At 35.1% G+C, this 16,661-nt stretch overlaps 1 protein-coding gene across 1 annotated transcript in view; it reads left to right on the top strand.

The window, feature by feature from the left end:
- Positions 1-16,661, top strand: part of USH2A (usherin) — a 387,004-nt gene that overhangs the window by 199,979 nt on the left and 170,364 nt on the right. Inside the window, exons 36-37 of the mRNA XM_065058452.1 lie at positions 5,693-5,844; positions 9,596-9,758. Of these exons, the coding sequence (XP_064914524.1) occupies positions 5,693-5,844; positions 9,596-9,758 (315 nt within the window). The remainder of the gene's footprint in view (positions 1-5,692; positions 5,845-9,595; positions 9,759-16,661) is intronic.

The following is a 16,661-nucleotide window of genomic DNA, read 5'->3' as shown; positions in this document are numbered from 1 at the left end:
ACATCTGTGCAATATTCTGTAAGGTCTTACATTACTTTTAGAATGAAATAAGAGTATGGTATCTCCTATCAAACAGTCTGTTTGATAATTTATGATAGTCATATTGGACGAAGTTGCATCCTAGCCCTTTAGAAACCCTCTAACCCTGTTTTCTAAAATCCTATCAGCATATGTGGCAAAGGCTTAGAGGATGGCAAGGAGGAAGGAGAAGGGGGAAGATGTACAGGATGCAAGGAGGGGAGGGGACACGAAGTCCACATATGTGTCTTAGTGACTGAAGTCTGAATAATTTTCAATGAAACCAACATTTTTGTCATGGAATAGTTCATGTCAGGACCTGATGCTGTTATCCCTGCATTGTGGGAAAAAATCCAAATAGTTTAGAGAGTGGTTTAACTAATCAAATAAATATAAATATATACATACCTGTATTTATATATGTATATCAACAGCATAGGATAAAGACCTATAGTTTGATAAATACATTTCCTCACACTTTCTTTATTAGAAATAAAAGTTGGGAATATATGACTAAATTTAGACATTTTATCCTGTTGTTAATACAGTGTTTACTATGTACAGCTTGGATCTCTTTTAAAATATCATAAATATATAGTTTAATTATAGTTTAAATATTTAAATACAATAAAGAGCTTGTTAGGAAAGCTGTGAATCTGAACTGGATGAGCAGCAGATATGTAATAAGAATCAGGGGAACTTTATGAAAGAAATTATATTCCTTTATGCCTTATCCTTTCATCAATGGAAACTGGAGATTTCAACAGCCTCAATGACAACACTGTTCACCTCAACATTGGGGTTTTGAACAATGCGTTTACGTAATTAACAGTTTTGCCATAAATCTGCCTACTCTGTGATCCTGAATATACTCTCTCTAGGCCTCCTGTGTGTATTTCTCCCCTTTAAAAAAATATTCCTGGTATTTTCACATTTTCCCTTGCTACTGTTATTTTTTTGGTGATATGAAGATACTATGTGTGCTGCCATTAGAGGGTTTCCTTAGGGTTAGAACTGATTCAGCCAAGTCAGCTGCTGCTGTCCTGCCTTGCAAGAAAAGGCTTCTTTCCACCTGCAAGCTCTTGCTGAGTGGTTCAGAGTAGAAGAATTGCTATCTCATAAGCATTTAGCAGTCAGAAAGGCACTAGGGGAGCAAAGACTTTGTTTTTCACCACTGCATGATCAGACTTGCACAATGGTCAAGAAGGGTTATACAAATTTTCTGTTGTTTTTCTTCTTCCCCACATTTTTGGGGATTTTCAGAAAAATGATATAACTAATAACACATTTTTCGATTCTCCTATTTATTTCTTTCCAATCTCCTATTTCCATCCCTTTCCTTATTTCATAAAAATAATTAAAAAAAAAACAACAAACCTCTAAAACTTTTCACTGAACAACTGCTTAATCAGGAAAGCTTGCATTGTTCAGTGACTATGTTTTGTTCATTCTCAGCATATCTTTTGGGCTGCCTAGTGGCCACATCATTTATAATCGCTCTCTGTGTCAGTATTTTAAAACTGTGTAGGAGGCTGAAAAATATAGTAGTTAAGAAGACTGAAAGATGGGAAAGACCAGCAGAAGGAACTTTTTCTTAAATTTTCTTCAGCATTTTACTGGTGTATTCTTGTAGTCAGAAGTTCTAAAGTAGATTTTTTTTTTAGTTCTTTCCAAAAAGATAGGAACTGTTTCCCACTTTTGACTTAATTGGTCCAAACTTCTCAAGTTTCAGTCTGCTAGGTGTAAGTAGTGCTTTTTGAAATTACTGAGCTTGGCTTTGCTTCAAAAAACCTCAGAGTTGCACACATTTGCATATTATAAATTGTCATCTCCTTAGTAGATCTCTGAGGTCATTCTTTATCTCCCTCCTCCATTTTTCTGGTACTATATGACAGAAGTTACTGTTTATTTCCATGGGCTGGGGAAGCTTGGTAGCTGTTGGTGACGTTGAATGGGTGTGTAGGCTGACTGGGGTTTGGACAGCATAGATTTTACTATGCTCTCTTGATATATATGGAGTCCAGCTGCTTGCCACCAATTAGAAAAGGTTAAGGGGGATTAATATGCTACCCTTGAGGCCAAAGGTGGCAAACAGGATTATAGGCTACTTGGGTTCTTCATAAAAATGGCGCAATGTAGGGGAGTCAAGCTTTGAGATAAGGGACCATCTTGACATCAAAGGCTAATGTTATTCAGACATGGATATTGAATTCCTGAGCTCCATTTTTGGTTGATTTTAAGACAAATTTATATTATCATGTGAAAATTTTCCATTTCATAGAAAATGAGAAACAATGCACCCAATTCTTTGTTGAAAGTTGTGTTAGAAATGTCATTTATCTACCAAGTGTGGAAGAAAGACATTTGGAAGATGGTATGCTGAGTATATTTGTAATATGCACATTTTCTTTTATCTTATTTTCAAACCAGCAATGCAACTGTTGGTACGATATGGCTCAGAGGTATGCCACTTTACAGCAGAACCCTCCTATATTTCTATCACATACATGTCACATACATAGGTAGTGGATGTAAGCAATACAGACCATTTAGATGAGGGCAAGATATGGAGATGCTTGTGAAATGACATGTGGCATCAGATATTCTGCTCTGAGCCTTCCTCATTCTAGTGGCCTCAGTAAAGAACCATATATTCTTCCGAACACATCTATTACAGTCTTGTCATATAGTTTGAGATCTGCTCTTTTACAATCCACTCACATGAAAAAGTGACTTTGACTCTTTTCGCCACTGAAAATTTTCCTTAGGTGACCACTTCTCAAACACTTTGCTTGTGTATGGGTCATAGATAAAATCAAGTCTTGATCTGGACTGTATCTTCCAAGGCTTTGTGGAATTTGAATGGCCAATATTAGTTTTATAAAATTATTCAGTGAACTAATCCAGTACTTGTACCTGCAAATCCTTGTGCTTGTGAGACATGACTTGAGTCAGTGGAACTGGTGTAGGTAAAAGTATGTTTGCATAAGATTTCGCCTTTAGATTGCACCCTAAGAGTAAAGTGCTTGTAACACTTTAGTATCAAAACCTCTTTTCATCTTTATTGTCTGGAATATCATGAACAGATTATAGGGCCTTATCCAGGGTGGGGAGAGGAGGAAGAAAAAGGCAAGAGTGTGTAACTTTATTCAGTTTAAGCTTAATTTGCATTGTTTTGTTTGTTTTTTTCTTTTTCCAAAAGTGCAGCATAGATGTACTGTAGTCAACAGAAAACTTGTCATCAGCGAAAGCAAGATTTATCTAGCTACCTAGACTTAATAAGTATAAAGAGACTGCATTTTTCCATGGTGATCATGTGTTGCACCAAAGCCTTGTAAATTACAAAAATATGCTATACTCTTCAGTATTTCATGGATGGTAAACTTCAGGAATATCTAGGAAGAACTGAGAAGTACATAAACTTTGGGCTGACTTTAAACTTTTTCTTAGTGTGCTTTGGAAACATATACTGGTGAAATAGAGAGGCTAAGTTATTTATCCCTGGCCAGAAAGAATTATTGCCCCATTTTGAGAAATGGCTTCACATCTCTAAGTCAGGCTACTAGCCCTTTTGTTCTGAAATGTACTTTTTTCTTTCTTTTCATTTTGTAATTTTATCCGTCAGAGTCATACAAGGCAAAGACAGAAGTAGAATTAAGATAATCAATCAGCCCATTAGAGATGATTATTCTGTGACAGTACTGGGAGGACTAATGAAAGCTCACAGTGTTGACCAGCAAGCTGGTCCTCAAGAGTGTAGGTGCTGCACGATGATGTGGTTTTTAGGAACACTTTAAAATAATGGTCCAGTTAAATAATAGTGAATTAAAGCAGAGATCACATAAATGCTCTTATGACACCCACATTAATATCAAATTATCTCATTATGATTCATGCTGTTACCATAAATATTAAAGGACTTAATAATGCTTTGTCCATTACTTTAAAAGGTTAATGTTACTTGTACAGATACTTAAAGTACTTCAGTGGTTTTGTTTTGTTTTTCCTGTAAAACACATCCTTAATACCAGGGTTCACATTTTTCCTCTGAGATAAAGATAATATTTTTTAATATATATATAATTTGTTTATGTAATGTAGGGCAAATATAAACCATTAATCCCCTTGCTTTACAAGCAACTAGACATGGAACCCCAAGGGATTTTTCTTTAAGAAGCCTGTCAAATGTGGTAGGATTGATAGTGTGAGATTTACCAGGACTTCCTCCCACACACACGTCTCTGCTGTCTGACTCCAGTTTAGCCTTCACTTTTCTAGAAGAGAAAAGAATTGAGGAGTCTGTGAATCACTTCACCATAAGCAGCGCTGCATTGCTTTAGTGTATAAATCTTTTGAAGTATAACTCTTCAAAGCTCAGCTGAAACAGTTGTGTATACACTTTTATTTACGAAGCACTTCTCCATTCAGTAGATGTGAAAATCTTTTCTCAATTTCAAACAGAATCTTCCTCAATATAGTTTCAAACAGTTCAGTTTTAAGAGAAGAGGAATTGAGCTATAATTTTACAATATGAAGACGTTTTCTATAATGGGAAGATTAGAAGGCATCCTCTGAATTAAACTCACTTCTAATGAATCCTATAGCTTTGCATTTATTTGCCTTAAATAGCTCTTTTAAAAGAGGAGAAAATTCAGAAGTGAGAAAGATGGAGGAATAGCCCTGAGAAAAGGGATTCCTTTGCAAGCTCAAATTCCAAAGGCTAAGCAAATCTGCCAAATTCACTCTTTAGTTCATTGAATTCAAAACACTGTATATATATATTCTGTACAGGAGTCATGTTATATTATAAGGCACCTTTGGAAGAGCAGAGATTTAGGTTTCCTTATAAATGAGATGAACAATCGTCGGCAATTTTTGTGTTAGTATTAGCTAATTGCACCAGTTGGACCATTTGCTCGTCTATCTAAAAATGTTGCTAACAGTTTGCAAATATGTTTTTTTTCTTTAGATTGAATAGGTAAGGAATAGTTTACTTCAAGAATTTTTCTACAGCATACTGAGGAGGAAACATCAATTTATAAAATTTTGTGGTTTTGTTTAGAAAAGTGGGCAAAACTGTTTCCAAGGACAAAACCCTCAAATGAAGTACGTACATTGTTGGCAAAACTCGGAAAATCCGAGACAATTGTCAATGAGTATCAATAAGGTTTTTTGTATGATAAAATTGTTAGTAACCGCTCAATTGTAGTTATAACACTGGCCTGAGTTGTCTTTCATTGTTTCAGTTATATTGTAGATCACATTTTTTTTTCTAAATCTAAACCTGTTAAGATGTGAGATGGTTTTATGTGTCTTTCCTGTTCCTGTTTCCATAGTCAAATGCAGAGCAGGCTGTGAAAGAGAATTGCCTTCGTTTTCCTGATCGCAAGGTCATCTTATCTGCTATTCAGAAACATATTTGTTAAAGGGTAATCTTTGGAACAATGGGATAGTTTTCAAAAGATGCAATCCACTTGTGAGATTTTCAACAGTTAAAGATGGGAGAGTGTGTTTCTTCCAAGTGTTGCATACACAGTCCTCCTGAACACTTACCTGCTTAACTGAAAGCTGTTTGAAATACTGCTACTACCACCCTAATGTCTGTAGCATTATTTTTCTTCTAAACTCTGTAGCTCTTTAGATATTAAGTGAGTGCTATCACATTGTTTTATAGGTATTATTACTAGCTATGGATTGTACATGGATGGTATTCTGATGCAAAATTCGTCACAGCTAAGTTGTTATGCTTATGGACTTGCTCCTTGGAGTCTGCATTCCTTCAGAGTCCAGGCATGCACTGCAAAAGGTTGTGCTTTGGGTCCACTGGTGAGTACCTTAATTTGCATTCTGGGAGTGTAATAAATGTCAGATGGCAGTGAATATCAGAGTAAATGGTGATGATTCACTCTGGTCAGTACTAACCCATCTGGCAAAATGTGACATTTAAAAAAAAAATCCTTTTTAAGAGCTGCAAAAGATTTGATAGGTCATTGTTAGGCATGCTTCCAAAGTGGAACATAGGTACAGTGACAAAAGGCAAAATTTGAGGCTGAAACACACATTATTGAAATTAAGTAGAGAAAACATGTTTGAAAGGTACGGATGTGCTTTAGCCACATCTATAAGGACGTATATAAATAAAGAGTTACTGTCCAAGTAAAGAGCAAATTTCTAGCTGCCTGACTGAGAGAGCTGGAGTTAATTTCAGAGTTGCAGAAGCCAGAAGTAGCAACAAGAGCAAGGAAAATATGGTGATTAGTAAATATCTTTTGAATGTAAGTATGTGATCAAAATATTATATTGGACATATTTTAACAGTCTTGTACAACGCCCCATTTTTTCACGATTTAGGAATATGGGAATATTAAATTCGACACGTGAAAAACAAGCCTTCTGAGGCTTTTTAATTTTTTTTACAGGTTTTTAGAAGTATAGCTGAATTGATAAATCCAGTATGATTTCCTAGTACTGTGGCTGATGAATAACTGGAATAATACCTACTATGCTTGGATTTGTTTTCAAGCATAACTAAGAAACCTGTACTAATCTGAGATTTCATTTTTTGTTTAATTCAGCTTCATGTGTGCACTTTTAATTTTGCTAACAAGAAAAGGGAAAGATCTTAAAATTTTCAATGTTGTTCCATCATAATTTATAATATCACTATATTGTGCTCTGAAAAGAACTTCCAGGTTTTATTTTTATGATATAATTTGTTAGTCACATTTCCAATATTCTTTCCAAGAATCACTTTCTTTTAAATGCTGGTATTGTCTATCTGTAGAATACTAGACTTTATAACCGTTAAACATTTTATAGCTTGCTCTGCTTTGAAGGATATTTACTCTTAGAAGCTTGAATGGCTTTTTGCCAGTTTTTCTTGTACATTTTTTACAACTTCACATATGCCCCAAAAGCAAAACTTGTTTTAAGGTATTTGATGTGCAATAACCTGATCCATTGTGTTAGCAGTGATGTTTAAGACGAGTTGTTACCAGGCTTTGCATACAGATGAAATATGCATGTTTTCAGTATTTCTGTCCTATCAAATAGGCATCAACAGGACAGAACAGAAAGGCAGTAGTTAAGAGTTAAAAAAAATATTTTTAGTAGTCTTTTTGCACATCTCCACTGAATTGCAGACTCATAACTTGACTTTCAAAGCAATTCAAAGTAGAGGTCGCTGTAGCTGATACTCATCTGCAACCTGTGATCAGTACGCAAACTGTTTTCCAAAGCCAGTGATCCATCTCTAATCACAGGAATTGAAGTACAACATCTTTATTTAGGCTCACCTAAGTGCTGCCAGGAAGTGAAAGCACTGCATCTTCATTTGATTTTTGAAAGATTTTTGTATCAATTACAGAATGAATCCAAAACTTGGAGAAAAAAAAAAAAAAAAAAAAAAGAAGAAAAACCAAATGTTTTGCCTTTACTCTAAATAGCACTCTAAATAGTGTGGGAGCTGTCTCCCAGCAGTAAATAGATATGCTTCCAGCTATTTTTGTTGCTGATCTTGAGCTTAATGTGCCCCAATCAATGAACAAATGTGACTGTCCTAAATACGAATGTGACTGTCCTAAATACATGATTTCTTCAGCTAATGTTTCTGAAGGTGGCTGTGAAGATCTTAATCAGTTATGAATGCATTCATAGTAACTTTTTTATTTGGGTTACATAGTTTTTAAGTATTTTTTTCAGTTACTATGATTTATTTTCAAGTGAGATGCAAACTGGTAACACGTGAATTAAGAAATGCTAAATTTTACTCTCTAGGAAAGGCAAAATATTAGTTGTGTGTCAGTTCCAATTGTTTTTTGTTGCTTAAAAAAGTAATAAAACTGGTTTTAAAATGTGTTAGCTCTTGTAAGGTTCAGAAAAATAAATATGAAATGTGTTTTCTGTGCCAGATGTTTATATACAGGATGTACATTTTTTATACAAAATATTATTTTCAAAGTATACTGCAGAGGTGTAGCTGTAGAGCAGGGGTGTCAAACTCATTTTCAGTTTGACACCCCATCAGCCTCGCGATTGCCTTCAAAGGGCCGAAGGTAATTTTACGACTGTAAAAATGTGTATATCTGTAGGATTTATACAGTCCTAAAATTCGGCCTTTTGAAGGCAACTGCGAGGCTGATGTGGCCCCCGCTGAAAATGAGTTTGACACCCCTGCTCTATAGGATACTGCATCTACTGATTCTAAACAGTGCTTCAATATTTTTTATACTAAAAGAACAGCAGGTCATAAAGAAAAGGCTAGAGACACAGCACAGATGTTGCAGCTGTTTAGGTTGTGGTACAGATTGCTGTAAATTCATACTATTTTCAGAATATTTTAATCCCCTCAGTAGAAAAAATAGTTGGCATTCCTTTATTTATATTTCTAATGTGATGAGATCAGAATATATGCATTTAGCAGCACTACTTTACAGGAAATTATTTTCGTTTCGAAAGCACAGTTTAGTCACATTTGTCCATAAGAAGGTTTTTGACTGAAATATCCAAATAATCAATGTGGTACTGATACATTAATCTGTGTAGTGTTTATCTTTTAGCACGTACTTTATCCTGTTGACTTTACTGGAACTACTCACCTATTTTAAATACAGTAGAGTGTATGAATGTAGAAGCATGTGTAGAGATATTGATACACATCAAAGATACAGCCTGGCACTTGTAAACAATAAGGTTTCCAAATTTTACATGCTAAAAAGTAAAACATTCATTTTTCAAGGACAGAGAAAGTATGTTTAGTTATTTTGATGACAGAGTAGGTGTGGCAGATTAAAAATAGCATTTATTAGCACTGCCATGAACTTGCAGCTGAGAGGCACTTAAAAAGGTGTAAAATCATCTTATACCTTAGAAAACATCAAATAAATAATGTATGAGAAACAAACTTGTTGCCACAAATAACATAAGAACAAATTATTTTGTTCCACAGCACTGAATGTTTACTACAATGTGTGAAATTTGAATACTAGATTTCTATAATATTGAATGAATATTTATTTTTATATATATATGGAAATAATATTTGTTACATTTTCCACCTCTTTTAAAATATTTTGTTTTCTCTCAATGATCTAGTTTTTATTGCAACTTAAACATGTTAATTCCGGGAGCAACCACTATTCTGTAACAGATATTGTACTCTATCGAATATCTGTGGTAATTTAGTGTAGTGTTTAAATGCATGTTCCTTACAGTTGTCTTTTAAAATGCAGAAGCTCAAAAACATGTTGCCTTCTATTGCTGCTTTCTCCTTTAATGCTAAGCTGAGGTAATTCATCCACATGAGGTGCAATGGTGTTTTCAATAAATGAATCATTCTTTTCCAGTATTTTTTGGCTACCTCTTACATGGGTCTCTGTATAAAGTATGTTGGTAGCTGGACAGGTTCAAACAAATGCAGATGAAAGGAAAGTAAAATGCTTAAGAATTAGGACACCTGCAGTGTTGGTTATCTTTTTTTTTTTTCTGAAGAAATAACTTTTCGTAAAATTTTGCATTTCTCATTGCTTCTCTGTTTGTAAACTATGACAACAAACTTGTCTCATGGTTGAACTTACAGGTAGAAGCTCGGACCATGGAAGGTCCCCCCAAGGGAACAGTTGATATATTTGCTGCTGTTCATGGGTCCAAAGAAGCTCAGTTAAAATGGCTTGCCCCAAATAAACCTAATGGAAAACTGACCTACACAGTCTTTGTCACTGGTCTCTTCTATGCTGATCAAGGTACTTTTTTTTCCTTCATAATAAGTCTAATGATAGCACTGATATTCCATTTCATGTTTTGAAAAATTCCTTTAGCACCAAATTTTTCTCCTTTTTTGCCACTCCATTGATTATTTTAGCATGATCAATTTTATTCTTTAAGTACTGCTGCTTTGATTTATGGTGCTTTGCATTTGTCCAAACACATAAATTGGCAAATAAAGATAAGCCCTCTGCAGTCATTTAGTCTCTAGATATACACATGGCATCTTATCTCACAACCTTCAGTCAGATAAGGAGGCTGTACTCAGAAAATTTCAGTTGGCTTTCTTGTATAAGTGGGAGCCATTCATGAGAGCTCTTCATAATATCGTTTTTTATGGGTATATTTGAAATTTATATAAGCTGGTGTGAAGAAGTAAGGCTTACAAACAACCAGCTACCTAAAAAAGTATGCAATTAAATCAGATACTTATTCCCAAAAAGGTGAAAGGAAAACAGGCTCTTTATTTGTATATAACAAACAGACTTAACATACAATAAAAAAGCCTGAAGAGTAATAGTTATCTGTCAAACCTTATTGCATCATGAGCTGCTGTTTTGTTCCCACTGGTTTATGTTATGGGCTGGTTTCTTTTTTCATGTGTCTTTTAAACCTAAATGTAGTAATGTGGTTTTGGGTGAAAATATTGCTAAATCTGAACAGGTAGAGTTAAACATTGATGTTACCATTGCAAAGAAGACTATATAAGGCACTAAAGAATATAAATTGACAGTTTTTCCAAATATATTGCACACAGTGTGTATTTTTCAGTAGAAAGTAAAATGTTGTGTCCTCTAATTATTATATAAATATAAACTACTTGGGCAGAGAGTAAAAATGAATGCTTGCAAAATGCATGTGAGCATTTAATATGTCAATTTGAGCTATTAGGCATGCTCTAAGGTATAATAAATAATAAAATATTGTACACAAATAATGTCTGTGAATTATACCTAACAATGTTGTCATTAATTTTTAGTGCACTTTAAATAACATGATTGACAACAGGCAACTATAAAAATGTTTTCTTATGAGCATAATACAAAATTGTGGTTGAAAATAATGTTTGGATGACATTTAATCCTTCTATGTACTGTACGCAAATTTAATCAGTACTGTAAATGTGGTAACAGATAGAGAATTGAACCACTGATGGCTTCATAACTTGCCTTTTTTTTTTCTGCTCAGAATGAGAACTATTTGTTGTTTCCAGTGTTGCTGCTAAAGAGAACGTACACGCTGTAATTGCTGTCCTCTACGAAGTAGTATATAAATGAACTTGTTTGTGTGCTGTTTGGAGAGAGACATTCATTGAGGAGCGTAATGTGTGGTAGGCAGTCTCAGCTGACCCCTCACAAAGGCTGTTGTGTCCCTTTTTTATGCAATGAAGGCTTTGATGTATTCTGCTGTGAAGCACTTGTAAGATTATGAGGAGAAGGAGTGATGATCAATTTGAAAAAAAGGAGCAACATTTTGGCTGGACCCGTGACAGCACAGCCATTTCCGCCAAGGCAGCAGGGTGAATAATGCAAAAGCCATATTCCCCTTGTGTTTAATCTTGCATTGTTTTTGCAGAGCAAATTTTTGCTTGCTTTCTAAGTCATGTCATCCTCAGTTGTCATCCCGTCTCTCAAACCATCAAAACGGTATTAAATGTTGCAAAGCTGTGCAGCTAGAGAACTTTCAAAAGTCAGAACCCATTTGCAGAGCAGCCCTTGTAGAAAATGTATTCTGTTCTCGGCAGAATTTTCCTTCAGTTCTTTCCACTGAGAAGTTTACTGATTTCTCCCAGTGGAATCTGCTGGAATTTATCGGTTCATGGTTGGCAGTCACAGATTAAGGTAAATGTCGATCCGTAATGACCCTCTACATGTTAGTATTGCAGTAAAGCTGGGCTTTTATGTCAAAGATATCGGAGAGGGAGCTATTACACATGACAGGGGTGATCAAGGGACTCCAGACCAAGGCAAGCATTATTAAATATTGACTAGTTCTGTGATTTATGTAGAGCTGGAGGAAAAAAGTGACTTTTTAACCATTATATATTCTTCAGCAACGAAAACCAGCCATTTATCTCCTGCTGGTAATAAAGAACAGAGTGCCTGCATATTTTAGTGGAGGGAAAACCTGGCCTTATAAATGAGATGGCCTCTTTCATGATAACATTTCAGTTTGTTAATTGCCAAAAGCAAAACAGGCAAATTGGAAGCAATTATAAGAGTTGACTTAAAGTGCCTGCTATGTTAGTTCAACTCAGGAGAGCTGGGTGGTGGTGAAGGAGTCATTGGGGAATGGAACCCAGAAAATTTCATTATTTTTGTTCACTGTTGCTGAAACTTTGCTTTGCAATGCTAAATAAATAAAGTGTGCTTCCCCCCAGAAGTCAGAGCTCTAGCAATTGACATTTATGCTGGCTGTTTTGGGGGTATGCAGGAAGGAAATTAAGCATTAATTCATCAAACTTAAATAAGACATCATCTGTTCACCATATTTACACAAAGCTTATTGAATTGTCTGTTGGCTAATTGGTATTTTCTTGACATAATGAACAACTGTATTTCATCCTTTGCTGAAACGTCTGTTAGAAGGAGGGAGGAAAATGTAAAAATTGGAGGTGAAATTCACCTCCAAGGGCTGCATATAAACATTAAAATAGTTGCACCCATCACTTGAATTGGTGGGCTGCTCAGCAGTACGTTAAGCTGTCAGTTTGGGAAGCTTGGAAAACTGATTTTAGATCTCAGATCTGAAAGGTCACATAAGGGAATAAGTTTTGAAGACTGTTGCCTAACAAGAGTTTGTTGCAGTGACCACACTGATGTTTTGTGATTCCTGTGTATACAGCTCTCAATTAAAAAAAACTTTATTTAAATTAATTCTTTTTATTAAAACCTCATGCTTCTGGTAACAATATGAGTCTTTAATAGACAAACATATAATTTCCCAAACAGTACAGTCACCTTGTCTTATTGAGAAGAATTTCAACTATGTTCTCTTGTGAAACACTTCAAAGATTAGTAGATGTCAAAATAATGTCTATTATGAAGGAAGGTGTGACGGGGGAGATTTTGCTTGACTGTCTGTCTGGCCAAGACATCCCAGCCGTGACGTGGTTTTATGTGAAAGTAGGGTAACTCAATTACATAATGCCAAGAACTGTTTAAAAAAAAGCCTGTCAGATATGGAGTACTATGGGGGAAAACAGCCCAGATTTTGGCAATGGTTCTAGAAAAAATTAGTATTTAATTACTTAACTACATGTCTGATTCTAGATGAAGTAGGATTAAAGAGAATTAATGCTATAAAGACCTGAATAAACGTTTAAGAATGTCAGAGCATATTGCAGAGGTACATATAATTTGATAATGCAGGGGTTATTGTGTTCGATCAAAGAGCTGGATTCATTATATTACTACCTTTTCCGACTGTGACTGAACTCCATGCCACCTGGAAGGCCTATGTTTGAACCTACCGTATCCCCATGGCTTGTTTGTTTGGTGAGTTGTAGTTGGTTGTTGTTTTTTTTTTGTTTGTTTGTTTGTTTTTTGTTTGTTTGTTTGTTTGTTGTTTGTTTGTTTGTTTGTTTGTTTGTTTTTAAGTAAGAGATATTACTAATCTGAGGGATGGGTTCATGGGATACACACTTTTAAAGACCGTAAATCCTTCTGCATAAGTGTAGGCCCTGGACAGGCCAAAGGACACCACTGTGAGAGCATTGATTTTTATTTTTCTAATCTTGCATTTCTATATTTTTACAGCACCATCCTTAATGTATATTGTGAAGCTCTGCTTGATGTGTTGTTATCTTATCACGGCCCTACCCTCGCATATGGTATGTTGAGACAGCAGGTTGATGACATGGGAAGTGTTTAAATAACATGTAACTTAACACTTTCTCTGTCATGAACTTGTTATTCCAACATGTTAGAGAAATCAGCTGATCTCATACTTGGATATTCTATAGATCCCCGCAGGCTTAGCTCTTTTTTCGTCCTGTTCCAAATTTTTCAAATTTCACATATATATGTCTGTGTCTGACTGTCTTTAATATTTAATGTCTACTGTTTCTCCACCAAATGGATTTTCCATTCATTGTATTTGTTTAAGATACCATGTAACTTCCCATCCAGCTGTTTTTTACAAATATGCATACCTCATAGGAATTCAAGCGAACAGCCTGGTAGCTTATTCGCTATTTCCTTGTTATAATAAGTTGTATTTCATTCTAGACTGTTTTCTAACAGGGTCAGATAATCTTAAATAGTTTGCAAAAGATTTAAAGTTGCTGTGGTGTTTTTTTGGGGTGCAGAATATTTATTCTCTTACAGACAAAACAGAAATACATTAGTAAAAACTACACTGTAATGCATAAAACAAGAGAGAATGTCCTAATTGTACTGACTTCTTTAAATTCCTGACTGATGTTTTGTGGTGCACATCCTGGTTTTTTTTGTTGCTGTTTAGTTCTGATGTTGACAGGGATACTTATTCTTAGATTTTCAGATCCTGGCATGGCAAGGTCTTGGTAAATAGTATAAGTCTGGTCAACATTTATCGGTAGCCAAATTGAAAGAGAAGGAAATACTATCATAAACTGATTGAAAAGGTTACCTATCATAAACTGATTGAAAAGGTCACTGTGGAATTTTAAGTGTGAAATGTAGATCAGTAGGAGATAGTTTGGATTTTCTGCCAATAGAGGAGGATACTGATAATGGATTTTTCCATAGCTGAACCATGCTTTAGCAATTTATGCAGGAGAAATATCTGTGTCAAATTAGGCTTCATTTTCTAATTCAACCATTTATTTTTGTAGCAGTCTTTTTCTTTGAAAGAAAGAGCTTTGTTGAGTCCGTTTCACCATTCTGATCTGTGCAGGCATGCTTTCCAGAAGCATATTTGTTCCTAGCAAGCTCCATATGGAAATAAAATATAACTTCAGAAATTGAGGGCTCTGTCTCAATTCTGCAATACTCAGGCAACATCATTTCCTGCAAAAGTCACTTTGCCTCAAGTAATTTAAGTCCTGGTGCCTCCTTGGAAGAAGCCTTAAAGAGGAATATGGTTGCAATTGGTTATTCCAAGGCATGAAATACTGATCTTACCAGTTCACAAACAGTTTTTCTATTTAAGAGGAGTTAAAGTTCTTGTTATTATCTGATACACTTCCAATTCTCGGAGTACTTGAGGGGGAAAGAAAGGTGACAGAGTCAGGCTTATTTCCCTCAAGTAGCTTCCTCATTCAGACCTATTTACCCTCCAGGTGGTTTAGATTAAGTACAGGGTCATTTTTAATTGCATCTGGATATCTGAAATTAAGTTCTAGTACAGAAAGAATCAGTTATTACCTCTTTTCCAGAGGAGAGAGTTGGAGGAAATTCTTATCTTCCTACCTGTGTCAGATGGCTGCATTAGCACAAAATGAATCCAAATCTGTAGTCCCCTGGATGCTGTGATGCATTTGAATGCAAGTTTGACATAAAGAGAATCCTTAATTATCTATGTGTCCTTAGGGAGTTTCACAACACGAAGTTGCAGGGTTATACTCAGAACTCTTTTTTGCTCGTGAATGCAGAAATCAATGTATGTTACTTTCAGTGTTTTGTTTTTTACTTTTTGTAACTTCTCTTGTTGACATATCATCCAAGGTTCTTACTTTTCAGCAGTGTAGTACATCTGGTGGTTTTGTAAAGGGGAAATAATTCCTCTGGTAACTCTGCTTATTTTGAGATGCCGTGCCAGAAAGCTTCCTTGCAGAGTACTCATTCTCTTGGCAAACTGCAGAATTGTGACTGCAGAATACAGCATTTTCTGGTAAAATAATAATAATAAAAATTTAAAAATCTGTATCTATAAACAAGTTGACTTTTGCATATATATGTTTGAACTTCATTCATCAAATGAAGTGAATCAAGACAGTGCATATAAGCAATGTCCACTGGGGGAAGACGGGGAAGACGTGCCACCTGCAGGTGCCAACAGAAGTGGGGAGAGGAATACTGGGGCCCCTTAAAGTTCCTAGCCTGTCTTGTGTCAAAGGTTTGAGAATGGAGAATGAAAATTTTGTGGGATGTTATCTTCAAAGTTGCAGAAGGAGGTAAGTGGTTTACATTTAAATCTGGCAATTTAAAAGGAACACAACAATTTATGAGAATTACACATTTCAGAAATGACTAAAACATTTCTGAGAGACTTATTAGACTAGTTTTCATAGGGAATTATTTTAGACATGGTTGTTTGCATAATTACCTCAAAAAATAAATATCTAAGTATAATTTTGCATCTACAGTTGCTCCAAATAGATATGCAATATCTGAAAATAGATACGAGTTTGGATGTGCTTTAATATTTACAAGAAAAATTATTTTACAAAAATGGCAGTATGGTCATTCCATATGTGTAATCAAAGCATATGATTTCCTTTCATCATAAACTATTTCTTAAAAAACTTGCTTTTTTTTTTTTCTTATTGTTGAGTAGTTATTAAGAGTTTCCTCTCATGTATCTGGACATTCAAGAAGATGGTACTAAAGAAATGTGAGTATTTTTTCTAGTAGGTATACATCAGGACTGTGCTCTTTCTGCATTTAATTACTTACTAAAGATGTTCAGAATATCATGTGTTCCTGTGCCAGGGACAGACCATTATCTATTAAGGACAGGAAAAGTCATTCCAACTTTACTCCGATAATTAGGATTGCAAAGTAACTCTGTACATTCTGCAACCCGAATTCCCTAGTAGCAATCCTTGGTTATTTTGTTTTTCAAAACGATAGGCACACTAAATTTTACATTACTAATAAGAAAAATAATCCTTTCTTCAAGAAGCTGGCCCAAGGATAACAGAGATACTTGACTTTAAAAGAAGGGTAAAGTTTTCA

This window comes from Columba livia, chromosome 3, assembly GCF_036013475.1.
Source record: "Columba livia isolate bColLiv1 breed racing homer chromosome 3, bColLiv1.pat.W.v2, whole genome shotgun sequence".
Classification (NCBI taxonomy): domain Eukaryota; kingdom Metazoa; phylum Chordata; class Aves; order Columbiformes; family Columbidae; genus Columba; species Columba livia.
The sequence above is the reverse complement of the archived record's forward strand: the minus strand, read 5'-3'. Positions and strand labels throughout refer to the sequence as shown.